General features: G+C 37.0%; 1 protein-coding gene across 2 annotated transcripts in view; it reads right to left on the reverse strand.

The window, feature by feature from the left end:
- LOC145771506 (1-phosphatidylinositol 4,5-bisphosphate phosphodiesterase gamma-1-like) overlaps positions 1–15683 on the reverse strand; it is a 52020-nt gene extending 36337 nt beyond the window's left edge. The window contains exons 1-8 of one of the 2 annotated variants that reach the window (XM_082583201.1): positions 15353–15683; positions 13302–13359; positions 10933–11082; positions 8907–9000; positions 7736–7777; positions 6883–6912; positions 2894–2978; positions 2130–2254 (exon numbers count right to left, since the gene is read on the reverse strand). In XM_082583201.1, the coding sequence (XP_082439327.1) occupies positions 2130–2254; positions 2894–2978; positions 6883–6912; positions 7736–7777; positions 8907–9000; positions 10933–11082; positions 13302–13359; positions 15353–15511 (743 nt within the window). In that variant the 5' untranslated portion in view covers positions 15512–15683. The remainder of the gene's footprint in view (positions 1–2129; positions 2255–2893; positions 2979–6882; positions 6913–7735; positions 7778–8906; positions 9001–10932; positions 11083–13301; positions 13360–15352) is intronic. The other variant, XM_082583202.1, reaches the window with a different exon arrangement.
- Positions 15684–18343: the final 2660 nt, after the last annotated feature.

Raw genomic sequence — 18343 nt, forward strand, 5'->3', positions numbered from 1 at the left:
TTACAAAAATCAATGGAAGAAAAATTACCCTCCCTAGACAACATAATCGGTTATTTTTGCATCGATTCAATGTCTGCAGACCAGAGATGTACGGATGCAGGTTTTCTGAACTCCTGCACCACTGCGACTCCAACTCCACTTCTGCTCCAAATATTTTGGAGATATTGACTCCAAACTCCAATTCGACTCCAAACGTAAAAATTCACAACGCATGATTTCTAATTTTCTAAAAATTTCTAAAACGTATACTTTCCCTGGCCTCTGTCATGAAAAAAAGCGAAAATTTTTAAAAGAAAAAACTATTGATTGGAAAATAAAATCATAGAAGAACAGAAAAATATCAATTGCACCACTTTTCACTTTTTTAACAGCCTTGTTTTCTCTCAAAATAATTAATACATTTTCATGGCTAACATAACTCATGAAACTTTAACTGTACTTTCACTAACTCAGCAATAAGCGATTACCAATACTTGTTACATAATACAGAAGCAGTAGGCCACAGCCTCTCTTTGGTTTCTGAAATCAAATTCTATCAAGGTTGCCAGATGTTTTTTAAATTTCGAACCTAATTACCACTGAAAAGAATCCCAATCAATTAATTAAGTTGAAACGAGACCAATTGCCCAAAACTAGTCCAAAATTTAAAAATTGCAAAACTAAAGAAGAATTTATTTTTTAGCTAGAAATGATTCATTTTGTTCAATTCTATTTGAAATGAAACGAAACCAAACGAAATCGACTGGCACGAAATCTCAAACCGCTGAAATTTTTCAGAAACTCAGTAAAAAAGCCCCATTTCGAAAAACTACAGAACTGGCAATCCTGAATTTCATCTTCGTTCTTGCAAAATGCGGAACGGAAAACTTTGTAGTAAGAAAAAGCGGAAAATTCACAAAACATTTTTTATGACACTTAAGGCAAACCGGGGCGTGTTGTCACAAGGGGCGTGTGGTCACAGCAATTTTTTTTGTACTTGCACTGACTGCTTCGAGTCTATATTTGTAGCATGCGCTTCGTTAAGAGTCATCTTCATTTTGAGGTTAGCAAAGTCAAGAAAAGACAGCAGGTTTAGCTTAAATTAAATTATTATCAAAAATTTGGTCATCGATGTAAATTTCACTAACTTTTCAAAATTGTGTGACGCTTTCGTAAGTTTTTGTAAAAAAAAAATATTGTAACAACACGCCCCATGCTTTGTGCCGTGCTGGGGCGTGTTGTAACAATTTCTTTTTTTACAAAAATTTGATTTTCTTGAAATCCTTTTGCGGTTAAAAAGTTTGACTAATGGCAAAAGGTCCAAGTGTAAGTGACAGCGTACGAATGATATAACCAAATCACTTGCATGGTATATATCAAAAGCACGAATCGAAAAACCCCAAACCTGTGACAACACGCCCCGGTTTACCTTACAGTGTATATATTTGTACACTGATAATATCAACTGGCAAAAAATCAGACTCCGGCCAAAACACGAGACTCCGGCTCCTAAATACTCCAAAACTCCGGCTTCTGTACACCTCTGCTGAAGACGATGCAAAAACGATTGCATGTAAAAATGACGGATTCTGCGTCTGGGTCGGTCTAACAGAAACGCAAAACAGTTCAAAAGAGTACAGAAAGGTATTCACTACGAAGACAATAAACAGGTCATGGATTATTAGATTAACATTCAGTAGCGTGGTGTGATTACAATACATTGTCAATACAATGTAATCACAACTATGCCATATGGGATACATCCGGTCTTAGTGGCTAATTTTCAATTCAAATCTGGACCCCCTAAACATTAATAGATTGGTCTTAAACTTCAGAAATATTGTTTTTGTATCAAGTGTCACCTATAAAAAAAAGTTAGAGTGTTTTGCTTCAGGTCGGGGCATCAGCCGCACCCTAAGCAACACCCGTGCCTCATCCCAATCGATAAATCAGTCCTTTACTCCATCGAATTAAACTCTGACGCTGAATCAATGTGTATTGTGTACCCATGTGAAAAGAGTTGTACGTAGGTCGTAGGTTCAAAAGTTTAAAACTGACTTGAAAATAAATTAAGTTCATTCAATACAGAACCTTTCCTGTGACGACTGAAAAAATGTATTGTTACGACAAAATTACATTGCAGAACTCACTTGTCGGATGAATATTGTTCAATTAATGAAGAAATTGACTTTTGACCTTTATACATCAAAGAGTAGTAAAAACGGACGAACTGTTCAAAGTTGATGTCGCCTTTTGACCGATGGGGATTTACATCCTAAAGAAAATATTTCAACATTAGCTCAACATCAAAACACGTTGGCATATATAGAAAATGATCCGCTTAAAATCTTAGAGTAAATTCTCTTATCAATATTGAAAGCGGAAACAGCAGAATGAGGAACAGCTGATGAGGTTTTAATTATCCCGAAGTATCTTTGGCATTAAACTGGCAATCTGTCATGAACTGTTCAGAAGGAGCGGTATACCTGGCGTCAGCACTACCTGACTACTCACTATAGAACAGCGAGCATTGTGTTTCGTTAACCATACCGGTTTAGCTTCTACACTAGCCATCACAATGCGCGCTATTCTGTCGTGAGTAGTCAGGTAGTGCTGACGCCAGGAAGATCGCTCCTTCTCTACAGTGCATATTCTTGGAAATAGTTAATTTAGTTGTTTTCTTTCCACAAAGATAAGGATTCAATTGACTGACAAAAGCAGCGGTTGAGAACTATGTGACATGAATTAGTGGTGCGACACCAATGAGCCCAGCCTCATGGGCGAAACACGTGTTTATCGCTGTCAATTCTTGCTACACTCAACTGCCGAGAAACAAAGTTCAGTCCTACACTCACACGACCGAAGCCGTACACCAATTAAACTGTAGCAGTATGATGCTAATAAGCAAGATTACTTGGAAAAGATCTTTCAGCTGCGACGTTGGCAAAGGTTTTGTATTAACAGTAGGAAGCCAAGCCTTTGCTGCACGAAGTGTAATTCTGAAATGAAAAATAAACCGTTGAAAAACGTTTAAGGCATCGCAACATTGGTTAAGTGATATTTAACTACAAGCCTTATTGACCATTACACAGCTTATTAGATGAGCAGTTGAGCACATTATCCCATTTTCTTGGCATAATCCTAACCCAAATGCTTACAACTCTTGTATAAGGATTGTGACTTGAGTGGTCATATTTGCGGGACTTGCTTAGATAGCCTATTGAAGTTGTTGGAGACAGCCTGAATCTTTCTAAGCCTGGGTATGTCACAGCCCGTTCTGTCAGTTGGGAAGCGCCGTAAATAAAGATAGATACTCAATTAGACTATTAGCGACAGTCGGCAAAATATGACAAACCAGGCCATATCTCCCGGCTGCCATAACTCTAACACAACGATTATGATCCAAAGCCGTACACCAAGCATATTCATATATATGGAAGACGGAGGTATTATGTCCACAACACATGTGGTCAACTATCTATGATTTTTAAATGTCAGTACACCGATACATACAGAGTACTAATATAAATTTATAATATTGAAATTACGTGTATTGTAATTGCAAGTTAACAAGCAGCAAAAATTCGTGAAAAAATTATTTCACTCAGCAGCACACTGTGGCCAGAGTAAGTTAGATCATGCTTCAGTTCCAACTGAAAACCAAATTAACAGAAGTAAAGCAAAAAAACGAAGAAGTCATAATCTAATAAAATAAGTTTTTTGTATATTAAATAAACGTTAGCGTACGTTAAATCAATGTAAAAACCAATTTGGCTAGCTGGGAAGTGCCTGCTTTGGAGAAAGAACCCTCGTCATTTTTAAACAGCAGTTCATTATAGTCCACCAGCTTGCTGGAACCGTTTTTCACTGGCACGAAATCCATTTGTACAATGTTTTCATTTACGAGAAGCACCCGCTCCACTACTAAGAACAATTTGGCTTGGTATCTTTGCCTGATTAGTGGAGTCGACTCCACAGCCACACTGAGTGTAACTTCAGTAAAATATGAACATTTTGTGTGGTCGTCGTGTGAGCTTAACATTCATGATGAGGTTCTTGCTCAGGAAGCTACTAAATAATTGAGTTTGGAAATAAAACCACGAAGAAGAAATAATTATTGAGCGAGCAACAAAAATAAAACAAAGGTGGCATGGTAACATTTGATGATATAAGTTGTCAATTAAATGGTTGCGGAATTAGAACTAGTAAAACTGAAAAATTGAAACTCTGAACCAACAGATGCCTCAAATAAAAATATTTCATGCAATGCAAAACAAAAAGATGCAGCTGAGTATGGTAGTCTAATCTTATATAATATAACTTGCTGGTTATAGTCAGCAAATGGGTGTTTTTTTAATGTTTTTATTTCGTTTCGAAAAGCATTTCTTTTGTTGAGAAGAGACAAAGTAATTACTATATTTTTATATACTTTTATCGAAGATTACCGTTCCTTCTTTTTCGGCACGGTTTTCTCAACCTTCTAAGAAACCTATTTTAGAATGAAACAGACTGTGAAGGCTTCTATATAAAAATAATAATAGTAATTTCCGTTACTTAACCACTAATTTAACTTTGCATCTTTGTTTCCTTGGTCCAGTTTCAGCTGTTTCCGGCAAAATTGCGTCATAATTGATTCAGCACAACTGCCCGGTGGATCACACTAGCAAGCAAAATTTGTCTTTTCATAGTGATTTAACATCTGCTGACGTTGAATCAATGTAAAAACGCACTAATTTTGCTAGATGGGAATGGTAGCGCTCAGATGACATGAAGGTTGAAGGGCATATAGGTCTTTCTTTAGTTAAATGTAACTCCGTCGATTGGTTTCTGCGGGCTGGTTACAGCGCGACTAAAGAAAAATTTAATTCCTGGCTATCTAAACCGACCGTGGTTATGTTGTATATTTCTTTTAAACAAAGATGATGGCACTGCATTCCTTTCAGGAGATGAATTGATTTTTGCAACAAGTCGATCAAATGATCGGTAACTCTGGAGATGAGAAACGTTCTTTGCCGTTAGATTTTTGCAACAAGTCGATCAAATGATCGGTAACTCTGGAGATGAGAAACGTTCTTTGCCGTTGGGTTGAATAATATTGTTCAACCCATAGCGATCTGTATACACAGGCCTCGACAACGTGCGAACTGGAGGCCTCATTAATGGCCGATGTAATTTTGATTTTGAAATCTAAGCTAGATTTACTTTACGGTATGTCTTTTTGAAATAATCGGAATGGTCCGTTTCGGTGAGTCCGATTTGGTGAGTTCGATCTCTATTCGGTGATTTTTTCAATTTTTTTTGTAAATTATTGGGTATCATTGCCGTTTTAGAGTTAGGGGTTAGGGGTTAGAGGTTAGGAACTCACCGAATCGGACTCACCGAATAGTAGCAGACCCTGAAATAATAGTTTTGATAATCCAAATTGTAAAAATGTGATCACTGAATCCAAATCACTGACTGCAAAACTCCTAATTTAATTTTTTTAAAACGACAAATTTTGCGCAATTACCAATGTTGCCAGATGCTTTTTAGATTTCCAGCACAAAGTGCCAAAATCAAATCAAGTATTTGAATGGTAACAATAGCACAAAAATAACTCAAAATCACACAAAATATACACAAAGACTATATTTATTAACTAATACTCAAACAATCAGCTTATGCTAGGGATTTAGGCTATTAATAGATCGGCCTCCTGTCAAATTTGAAGCTGCGTGTTGTCATGGCCTGTGTATAAAGGTCGTCACGCTTCAACACAACCAGTCTGTTGTCTAACCTAACGTGTGTTTCTGATATATTCCAAAGATGGAGTTTCTACGAAATGATTAGGCGTAGGAAAGCGACGTTACGAGATCCTTAGGAATTAAAATAGTTAAGATGAAACTACAAAAATTAAAATCCATTTCCTCTTGTCCTACAAAAAACACACAAGCATAAAATAAACTCTGTAGAATTGATACAATGGCAGTGTAGTGTAGGACTGTAGGGTCAAACACTGATCTCTTTCGCTTTGCGTATTTGTTACTCGAAATAGACATCCGCAGTCCACTTACTAACAATACTTCGAAATTGATAAATTTGTTTGGCCATCAAAGGCTTTGTACATCTAATAAATTGAACTGTATAAAAAAAAACGCATAACAACTCTCAGTTATTCATTAACCAGATTCATCGCACATTTAGTTGCTAGAAAACAAATGTTAGAATTGGAAATAAAATAAAGTTTATTATCATTTGATGAAGACTCAAACACGAATAAAAGTCTATTTTAAAATGTTTGAAAAGACTTTTAATGGCTTTTACCGAAAGCAGGTTTCTAAAGATTGAGCCTCAGGGTAGGAAATATATGCAGCAAGCAAGCGCAGAACGACTAAGCTAACACAGAGGCGCGGTTTTCAACATATTTTGAGCCCTTGCAGGCACCATGAAAAAGCAAATTTAAAAAACCTTTCAGTTAGTGTTACTTACAGGGCCGTGGAGTCGGGTAAAAAATTTACCACACGACTCTTCGGTTTATAATAATTGACCGACTGCGACTTTACTGTTACCAGATTTTTGATGGTGGCCAGATTTTTTTAAGTTTGTCCTTTTTTATTTTTTAAAATTTAATTTCACTTAAGGTTGTAAATTGAAACGGTGGCTTTCACACAATATCACGAGAACAAACACTTCTGGTAAAGATTGTCCGGGTAAAGATTTAGATTTTAGAGCGCAACAGGGAGAAGACACAATAATTTGAAAAAAAGATTGCAAACAAAAACTTTAGCGTTCATCGTTTGTATAAAGCCGAAGTCGGTTTTCTTTTTTACCCAACTCCACACTCACAGCCTTGGTTAGTGTATTCAGAACAGCTGAAAACAATTATGCGCCAGCGCATTTCAAACAACATCGTTCGTATATTACCTCAATTCATCGTTATCTCCATTCTTTTTCCTTCAGCAACGAGAAACAGCCATGCAATGAATAATGCTGATGAGTTACTCAAGCAAAGGTGGATGGCAGACAGGTGGATGGCAACCCAGACAGCAAATCAACCACTTTTTAAATTGATTTGCTGTCTGGGAAATTGGTACGTAGCTTGTGATAAAGGCAACTCATTTGCAATATGGCTCGTGAAAACTCATATGTTGAACCAAAGCAAAACATGATAAAAGTGAAAACAATTAAAATTAGGAATTTTTCCAGCTTGGAAAATCCATATTTCTCACTTCCAAAATGTAATTTCAGGTCCAAAAAGTCAATTTCTAATTTGAATTCCCAATGTAAAAATATGGATTTTTCGAGTTGGGCAAGATATCTGAAAACAGCTTAATTACTGTTGCCTTTCATGAGCTGCTCTTCATTTTGTAGGGTAATATTTACAAAATAGTAGAGTGTCTAAAGAAAGAATAATTATATAATTACATTTGCTTGTCTGCCTGTAGCCAAGTATTTTTAGAAATTTGTTTTGAAAACTTTCGAGCAATTCATTAAGAATCTCGTCTTGCCACAAGCAGCAATATACAAGTTCAAATTAATTCACATGCACGCTCAACAGCTTAGAACAAAGTAAAAACTGCCCGATTTTTTTTCATAATTGCTCGAAAACACAGCATTTAATAATTCCGTTCTTCTACCACGTGCAGATTATACGTCCAGATCTGAAAAAATCGGGCGCTATGGGATCTACTAACTGCCGTCTGCCACAGAACAGAAACACAAGCACGTAAATACAACACTTCAGTTTTCAAGTAGCACAGTGCCAAGATGAACTCACACATTCTTCCTGGAGATTTGGTTGAATTCTTTGAGCAGAAACCTTAAAAACAATTAGTTAACAGATGGTGTGGATCTTTGTCAAAATTATTTACTTTAACCAGACTTACTGCTAAATGCTTGCCATAAGGAACTGGAAACACAGGCCTTCCCAACGTGCGGACTATGATAATGCCTGGAGGCTGATGCAAATTTGGTTTGGAAATCTTGAAAAAATGTACTTTATATATACATCTTTGATAGTTATAAGAAAACAATACAGAGATGGGATGATCAATGAATCACAAATCACTGAAAAAACTTCAAGTTTCATTTTCAAAAATGACAAACCCTTCCTTACTACCAGAGTTTCCACATTATTTTCGGATTTTCAAATAAGCTTCAAAATCTACGGTAGTTCAACATTTGCGTGGTACCAGTAGCCCAAAAGTAGCTCAAAATTACATGAAATCTACACAAAAACTATATTTATAAATGACTACTTAGGCTAGCAATGTACATTGCTATCAGTCTCTGACTACTATTAAGTGTAGCAGATCAGCCTTCAGTCAAATTTGAAGCTTGCACGTTGGCCTGGCCTGTGTATGCAAGTCTCCACAATGCTTAACTAGCAAGCAAAACTTTCTTTTCAAATCGTTTCACCGTCACAAGATGATGCAAAAGGCTACTTTTTGCGAAGAAGAATTTTTGAGGTTTACGGTTGATGATAAAAATTAAACAAAATATTTCCATTGAAAGCATGTTTGGTGTAAAAATTATATACTCAGCTTCTTCGTAGCAAAGTTTTTTTCCGCAAAACAACAAGAAAAACCGTAAACCCATTTGCTAGTCAGGTAAACACGTAAAAATTTTGAAAGACATTGTTTGAAAGAGACAATAACATTCATTGAAACATTGGCAACAGTCATTTAGCAACTCATAAGCTCTCCTCTCAATGGTACCGTACAAACAAATTGGCAACGAATTTTTATAAATGCTAAAAACAAAACTGTGTTCTATGATATCTGCAGACGTTGAAATAATGTTTTGTTGGCTTAAAAAAATTCGTAGGACCGTATTCCCGTAGGTCAACCCGTAGACCACAATTCGCATCCCATGATCACAATGAAAACGAAAGTTTCGTGTCTTCGAAAATCGTCACAATCATAACCGCTATCTTATTGGAGTCATACCGTTTAACTTGCAGTGAGTATGGGGCCTTCAGTGTGTCAATGACGAGATACGACAGTCCTCGGATCCATGTGTCGCTTTCGCTTGGTTGCTGAGCTGAAGTAAATCATACAAATCCAGTGTTACACAAATACAAACTTGACAAACAAACTAACTTACGTTTGGCCAGACGCAAGCCACTACATATAGATTTGCGCCACATAGTAACATGATATGTTGAGAAGAAACGATGCTCCACCCGTAAATAATTGTTTGTTCAAACTTGGATTGTGCCGTTTAAATAGCAGAGCTTCCTAAACTTTTGCGTGAAATTCGGATTTGGGGACCGGCCGCGTTGAAGCGAGTTGCGTCTTCTACCCCAATGTAATTTAATTTGCTTTTCGTCTGTCTCTCTGTTTTCCTTAATTTGAAAAAAAAACTCAGCAAAAGCGCTTTCTGTGATAACGCAGTAACAATAATACGACTTACAGCACAGCATTCAAAATGAAATTCAACACAAAAGTCAGGCTTTGCCCAACCCTGAAATCTGTAGACCGGAAAATTACAAAATTGAACACATATTTGAAATGACGCAGAAGTGTGAAGAAAAAGAAAACATATAATTTAAATATAGTCGAAATTTTATACCAACACATAACTATCCAATACCCATGCTACAGCCTACCTGAGTTACATTAACAAAACATCCATCAAAATAGTTGCGGAAGAAACCATTAAAAACAGTCCACCAATGAAGCAAAAACTTTATGATGGTGACAAACGTAATAATTTTATCGGATATGTGCTTGAAGCAAGATTTGTGAAACAGGGTTGTTGAGTGGTGATATTAGGTCACCATTTGCAAAAGATTGAATGTGCTGTTTTGACAAAGGGTGTGAACAAGGTGAGAACAAGAGTTAAGTTATTTTAACGTGGGATAATTGGCAGTCATTAAATTATGCAGGCCTCGAAATTCGTTTTTGTTGACGGCCGACAAACGTGTCCGGTCTGAGCAGCTATCTCGGCGGACAAATTAAGTCTCGCGGCGGACACACCAGTTTTAGCGTCGATTGTCATGCTTAATCACATAATCTTGATAATTCTTCGGCATTTGAGAACTATAGCTACGGTTTAGAAGGCTTTTTTTAAATCCAGCGAAGTCAGTCTGAAAGGCTTTCATCTGACCAACGACGTGCGCTTGAAGAGTCAAAGCGCCGTGTGGCTGCTTAATTCGCTGTATAACTGGTTAACTTCCACCCAAACGAGGTCGCGTGGCTTTTTGCATCACAATCCTCTGGGCACGAGTCGGAAAACTTCTACGCGAACGCCACTATTTTCTGCTGTGCAAAGTTCACTAGGCTTTTTTTCTTTAGGTTTATTTTTGCGTGTCATGTGAACGAAAGTGAATTTTCCCTGGGTCTTTTCTTTCTTATTGTAATACTAAAACGTAACAAATTTTGCTGCATCTTGCTATAATAGCCTACTCGTGCAATCTAATTTTGTAACCAACCTTGCTTTATCAACATCGCTCGGAGATCAAAGCCAGACATTGTGACGTAAGACTTGAACTAGGTTGCGTGGGATTAGTGTAAAAGTACCGGTACTCCCATCGGTTCTTAGCGAAGAATTCACCTTTGTTACGCTATTTTATTGTCACCAATCGTTGAAGCAACGTAAAAATCGAAAGTTTTCCTGCTTGAATAGAAGCTAAGGGATACAGTATTCACATTTTCTAGTTGCGCGCTAGAATGCGCGGGAAATTATACATATATTTGCAACAATTATTCGTGCTATGCAATGACGATTTGTATCGCTATTTCTCGGCGGACAAATATGACCGATCTAGATGGTACTTGCCGCGGACATCACATGCTGTGACGGCGGACATGACCGCCGTGTCCGCCGTGAATTTCGAGGCCTGTTATGGAACAAGGAAGTAGGCATTTGGATAAAAATTCCAAGGTAAAAACACTCCCTTTGACAAAGTTTTAATCTCATTATTACGCGTTGTATTATGCTGGTAACAAGAATATATTTCTTTACTTGTACCTGCTATGGAGAGGCATTTGAGGTTGAATTCATTTCCATAGAAAATGGAAAAGCAAGCGAGCGAATCTTTTTTCCGAGCTTCTTCATGTAAACGATCAAAGTCTCGAGATACTTTTCCTGGCCTAATTTCTTTGATTTCTTGAATATCCACTGTTTTATAAAAAACACGTTAAAAATAATCTGATGATGGGACATTAATACTGAGCTATGGTTAGTGAAGGTAGACGAGAGAAGCTTGAACTATGCCAAGATCGATCGAAAACGCCAATTTCAATTGTATATTTTAATACACAATGCAACGGATCAATTTATGATTTCAACCGATTTTTATTGTTGTATCCAAACTAATGACCGATTGAAGATTTAGATTAATGAAAGAAAAGGCAAGACAGCCCATCTTCGTGTTCACATTGAGGCATGTTATGGCGTGACTTGCCAAGACACAACCGCGTGAACGAGGAATCGACGACCCTTTAAACGTCGTGCCAGCACTCCCACAACTCAACTAATGACAAACTGCTAAGCATAAGAGGCATTCCAACCTTTATCAAGTACATATCTTGAAATCGTTTCTCAATTAAGATATCTCAAACTAAGCATTAAAGTAATGTAAAAACAGTGGTAACAAAAAGGGAAAAAAGGTAATTGCATCTTCCCGAGTACATGCTAAGCAGTAAGTCAAATAAACCGATTTGTGGAATTTGACATTATGTGGACAAAGCACTGTAATTACTGCGCTAGTACTTGCTGCAAACTAACACAGTTTTTAGCATGTTGTTTTATTGGTGGTCTGATAGTGAATAGTGATACTGATAATACTGTCGGTAAGAACCAGTATTTTTGACTAAAATCACCCAGTAAATGGAGAAAAAATAAATTTTGCATTTGCGTGTGACAAAATCTGGGAAAATTGTTGCAACAACTTAATTTTTTAATCTTGTATCAACTAAAAAATTACTAAAAAGTTTAAAAACTGAAAAAAAAAATACATTTCTGTTCATTGAAGATTGCTAATAAGTCCAAACCTTGCTGATCGCTGACCTAAAGCCCTATTAAATTGAACATACAGTTAACATCGTCTCAGTAAATGAATGATAGACATTTTTGCATAATCACATGCTTTCTAGAAATCAGTAAACATTTGGTTTTACCAGGGGCTCTATCCACTTTTAGAATTCGGAGGGGTGATTTTTGGACAGTGGGCTAAAATCGTTATAGTCATTTCAACTTCTGGGGGGCTACGCCCCCCAGACCCCCCATTGCAGCATCAGCTTCTTTCTGATCGACGCGTAGGGTTTCCAAGTCGTTTCATAAAGTATGTTCCGGAAAGGGCATTTTTGGGTAAGCAAACTGGTAGTCACTTACCAAGAAATAATTCTGGCACTGCAAATGAAAACTCGAACTCGAACCAATCATAAACTACGTTTTCCGTGACGTGAAAAAGGGCGAAAAGAAGATGATACAAAGCAAATCAAGTGCTGGATTTTCTATCAGCTGTTTGTTTGTTTGTTTATTTGTTTTTCATATTTTTACCCTGCATTGCGGGAAAGCGGACTTGAGCGCTATGCATCGGTGTACGCCTTCTGACGTACACCTGACCCACGCTGCAGCCGACGGCAATGTCTGTTTCCGGTTGTCTACTCTACTTATGACTTAAATTTGGTACTACTCATTACACGAAATCGATCACTGGGTAGAGGCAATTATAGTGAAGTTTCTTCCCCAGAGAAACAACAGCAAGTGCGAGGGGGTGGAGTCGAACATGCAGGCTCTCGACTGCAAGCCCAACGCGCTAACTACTCGGCCACTGCTGCCGACTAAGTTGGCAGCTGGTCGGCTTTTTAGGGGTTAGGGTTAGAAAGTAGTCATTTGATTGACGTGGGTTCGATTCTCACAACTGCTATTGCTCTTTTTTCTTCTGTAATTACCAAATAAAGTTCAAAACAAAGATTAACTCTCTGGCTAAGTGCGAGAAAGGTCACAATTGGACGGTAGCCTCTTATACAATGTTCTGATTGGTTGGCGGTGTCATTCCAGTCATTTGCAGTGGCAGAATTTTTTCTTGTTAAAGTGGCTACCAAGCAAACTAAGTTAAAACACAGTGTAAACGCCTGGCTCGTAGTTCAGGGTTGCCAAACCAAAAAATCATATTGAAATGAAATATATATTCATATTGATAAAAAATTTAAAATGTGCTAACAGCGAAAATATATTTTTCAAAATTTGATCAATAAAATATCACAAAACCTTTTCAAAGCCAAATGAGTGGGGGGGTGATTTTGCATTGATCACCCCCCCACTCCAATTAGTGGGGGGGTGATCACCCCCCTCACCCCCCCTTGGATAGAGCCCATGGGTTTTACACTTACACGTTCCCTCCACTTGAAATTTACTCGTCCACATTACTTGTCTTGTTTCAAGATTTACCTGTCAATGCAATTTATGAATTTTTGTAAGTAAATTATTCCAAAATCTTTAAAGTATAATACAATATCCGTTGCTCAAACATAAACTGTGCAATGTGCACTTCAGGCCTTGCAAATTGTGCAAAATATTGCAAAAAAAAAGCCCTACTATTCACTTGACCAATATGTTAGCTGTTAGGGTGAATGGGGACCTGAAGTAAAAAAGTTAAATTTTTCTGGTGTTTTTCATGTCTTATGCTTGGTATACAGTGTATATATAACAAAATGAAAATCAGCCACCAGATGACGCTATGTGCCTTGTGACGCCATTGGGTGGAAACCAAGGTGGCAGCTTTGCACAATTACCTTGAAAACGTCGTATATTTCATTGTGCATTTGTAAACAGATGATCAACACGACATACTGACACTGCAATTCACTTTGAAATCTCTAAAATATGTTTGAAATTATACAAGGATTTTTACATATTAAACCAAAGACGGCAACTTAGCAGCAATAAATATTTGAGCTTCAAACAGTCTGAAACTTCAGCTAGTGTGGTGTAGGTGTTGCTTGTGTCCAAAGTGGAGGCTGTAAGGAAAACATTTCCCACAGGGTTTGATTCACTACTGCCTGGGATCGCCATGATTGTATGTGCATAATGTTCATTGCATGTAGGCGTCACCATGATCATGGACCGTATGTATGATCTAACAATGTTATTCACTAGTGATAAGCATGAGGGGATGGCCTGGCACTTTCTGAATAATCAGTCTAATTTATCTTAGAAAACTGCCAGTCTGGTAGTGTTTCCTGAACAAGCGATCTCTTCTTCATCTTTTTCATATTGCATACATTGTTACAGCTCCAAACAGATGGCTCATACGTTACATCTCATTGAGTCAATCTGCATCAAGCGACATATCAATAAAAATGGGCAGTCCAGGTTGAAGATGATCTGAGACTTCCTCGCTATAATGGGACCCATCTGATCTCTGCTGGTTGTTTTAATCGACCTGTTTTAAAGTCTTGTTTACTTCTCGCTTTGCTATCTGATGTAAACACCGCTTCTACTCAGAGATGTGGACCTACGTCAATCAAGTTTTGTGAGCATTACAATAGCAGTGACGTACATATATCTTTAAAAATCAAACACAGAAGGGGAAGCTTCAGGATTGAGCAGGTGTCTGGGTTTGGTGCTACAAAGCTCTGCCCATCATGCTGGAAAGCAAATGGTTGCTGCACACATGGCAGTACTTGTCAACAGGTAGGTCATAGAGATTCATTATCATACCTTTTCTAAGTTGTTCTTTACAGGTAAACCATAAAAGTAGGCCATCGTTTTTTTACCCCTTCCTTAGCTACGGTACACCTCCTTGCCGATTCTCTGGTAAGTACAACCGGGAGCAATACAAGAAATTCCCCAAGCACAAAATTGTTTGCTGTATGCAAAATAGTGGACCTGGATGTCCACCCAATGATGTCATTAAATTTTTTGGCCTGGAATCAAAATCGTTTGAACAAAACTCATTTTTTTGGTTTTTTAAGTCATGCCAAATTAAAAAAAAAGTTTTGTTAAAAACACTTTATTTCTTGAAAATTTACAAATATAAAAACCATATATTTTTGTTGTAGTGCACCTGCACCTTTAAGTCAATGGATGATTGCAAAGCATCAAAAACAATAATTTTGCTGGTAATGTGGTACCTATCTCCGAAACTAGAGCCAATTCGAAAAAATGGTGCATTTTCAGAATCAGGGACTTCAAAATACCCCTAAATGACTCCTACAATGTGTGCCTTTTAAAAAAGTTATTTTCTTGGACAGTGTTATTAAACACTGTATGACAGTGTACGTATGATTTGTGACACTTTTTAGCATATATACGATTACTTGATTAGTTAGTACAAGCAATGGGAATTAAAAAAAAATCATATATATAATGTTAATTTCTGTCTAACATAGTGTTACACAATTTACAGCATAATAACAATTATATATAAACTATAGCCTACCATGAATGTTCTTCCCTCTGGCTTTCGCTTCATCGAAAACTTTGTCATCATGTTTCCTCTAGAAAGCTTTAACAAAATTTGCTTTGCTTGATCAGGGTCCAACTTTGGATCCTCGATCCCATGTACAGTCGTAGTATGCATGGGATATTTAGCAGCCATTGTTCAATGAAGAATTTCGCTCAGCAAGCACAAGTGCTGTCTTCGAATGTGGAACAAAGTTCTTTAGAATCACAATTTCTTAAGAAATAGTGTTCTGTGCTAAAAGCAGCAATTTATCTCACATATTGAGAAAAATTGCGATACTCTTAAGCAGTAGTCAAACTCACGGTAAAACTTTGATCATCTAAAAAATGTAGTATAAAGATAATAATATACAAACAGAGGGCATCAGACCTATGATAATAAATAAACTAAGAAAAACACAATGACTATAGTTACCATATATGGTAGCTAGGGTCCATGCGCGTAGTTGCAATCATTAAGGTAATTGTGTCCACTTCACAAAATATTTTGCAATCGAAAATAATTTGACAGAATAAATTTAACAGCTTATTTATCAATAATATTATCATAACTTGTGTAAGTTTAATCTTTTTACGTAAACTATGTGACTTTTTTTTGGTTTTCAAACTACGTTTTTAAAAAAACTCCTGTTTTATAATATAAAAATAAATAAAAACTTGGCATTCTCACTTTCCAGCGGCATAAAGATATATATTATATGTCAACAAGAATTGCTTTTATCAAGGTTCGCGTGTTGTTGCTGTCATTTTATTATTTACTGTGAGTTATTTACAAATTGTTTTATTAGGTGGATCGTGCAAAATTTTCCGCCAGAATGACAGTGGTGTTTGGACGCATTTTGGAATTAAAACAGCAATCACAAAATGCGCTAGTGTAACTTTAATACCCACAACAATACCACCAAATTATTACATGCTTTAGAGCATGACAATACCTTTCTAATAAAAAAAAACTGTTTAAGTTAACAAATCTGATTTTCAGAGATGCTTGAAAAAAATTGTTGCTAATACGCCCATGGACTAATGTAGCCTAGGGTCTCTTAGATACCTGTACTACACTGCCTGTGAAATGCTGTAACACTAACAGACTCGTAACCGGTCAGTTTTTGTGTAAACTTGCATGACTTATCCATACAGTAAAAACGTGACATTTCATAGGCTGTCAGTTTGACAAAGCAAGGAAATGCTTTCTTGACAAACTTCATTCAAATTTGACACCACTTAATCCGTGATATCCTGCACCATCAAGCACTAACAAACTCACTTTTTGCTGCTTTCAGCTATCTTTTGTAAATTTGTACCATGTTTGTTATTGTACGGTACTTTACTTTGTCATGACAGCAGCAACAAAAGTCATTTTAATTATCATTTCTATGCTTTCTGAATGAAAATTGTTTATGCTTTTTCAATTGTAAGTAATGTTCAATTATCGTACGCCTTTAAATACGGTTATCAAGTACCGTATATACAGTTTTACGCTTTTCTTTGTTAAATCAATGATCATGTCTAGCTTTCACCCTTTTCAATACTCATTGCCGTGGTTGCCATTTTCAATTGGATAAGTTTTGCAGAATAAGGCAAGACCCCATTACTCCAACGACTAACAACCCTTGATAATGGCAGTGTTGCCAGATTTTTTTTTTAAAAAGAACCCAAAAATGCGCCAAAGCAACTTAAAAGTAGCCCAATTTGCCGTCGCGACTTCGACGGTTGAGCAACGAAGGCGCAGGCTTTCTTGGGGGGTTTTTGGGCATGCCCCCAAGAGTCATGGACAAAGCAACATCTTTGTCCATCATGCTGATTGTGTAGATACAAAATACATACATTAAATACAACATACAATAAGTACAATGTTCAATATTGAATCAAGCATTGTTCAATAGAAAAAAACTTAGACGAGCCAATGCTATACAGACACAGACTTCATACAAATTCCTATTTTCAAATTCAAAATACAAATGGTTCTATAGTAGATGCTAATGCATAGCATAAGCCCGTCAACTCAGATGAACTACCAAGAACCAACATCCAACAAAATTCTATCATCAACTGCTGAAGCTTCATTTTCATATATAGAGCTGCCATGCTTCCGCATTGATGACCGGGGATCAAACAGCATTTTTCCAATTGTTGCAGCAAAGTTCTGATCCTCACCATCGCTGACAAAAGTTGAAGTCCGATACGATTTCGCAGTTTGGTTTTGATTGCAGAAACTCTCGAAAAGGCTCGCTCAACTACCGTAATGCATTGCTGATTGGTATAGGCTACATTGTTAGTGCCAATTGAGCAACTTCTCTAAATTTATACTCCCCTGCAGCATTTCTAAACTCGTACACCTTGGTACAAAAAATACAAGAATCTATCATTGTTTTTTAATCATACAAGAAAGACCAGTTTACATTCAGTAAGTTTCTCCACTGACATTCAATTTTTCCCACTTTAATTTATAGCTTACACACCAATAAAAGCTTCAAAAATTATGGTACGGTACTAAACCAAGATCATAACTACCCTATAATTTCCGATATTCGATACAAGTGCAATTTCGCTTTCGCCACTCGCCAGTCAGTCCTTCCATTCTCCCGGATGAAAATGAATACAGCATTGCTGTAACAACAGTCAAAGCTGTTAATGGTCAGCAGTAAAATCAATCCTCATGCCGAATCAAAAAAATAACGTCATTTTTTCCGTAATAAACCGAAACTTTACCAACATTTTCAAAAGCTGGTCGGATTCTACCAATTATTCAGTTCTGCCAACTCAAAACTCACTGTCAAACAACTTAAAATTCTGCCAAATCAGAGACTGAAAGTAGCCCAAAAAAGCGCAAGTCGCAAACCAACACTTTTTGGCGCCAAGCCCAACTAAAAGTAGCCCAATTGCAGATAAATTGCCCAATCTGACAACACTGGATAATGGTCTGTGCTGAGTTAACCAATCTATGAAAATTCGAAGTTGCCAGTTTCGC

The sequence above is a fragment of the Aplidium turbinatum genome, chromosome 6 (genome assembly GCF_918807975.1).
Source record: "Aplidium turbinatum chromosome 6, kaAplTurb1.1, whole genome shotgun sequence".
NCBI classification, from domain to species: Eukaryota; Metazoa; Chordata; class Ascidiacea; order Aplousobranchia; family Polyclinidae; genus Aplidium; species Aplidium turbinatum.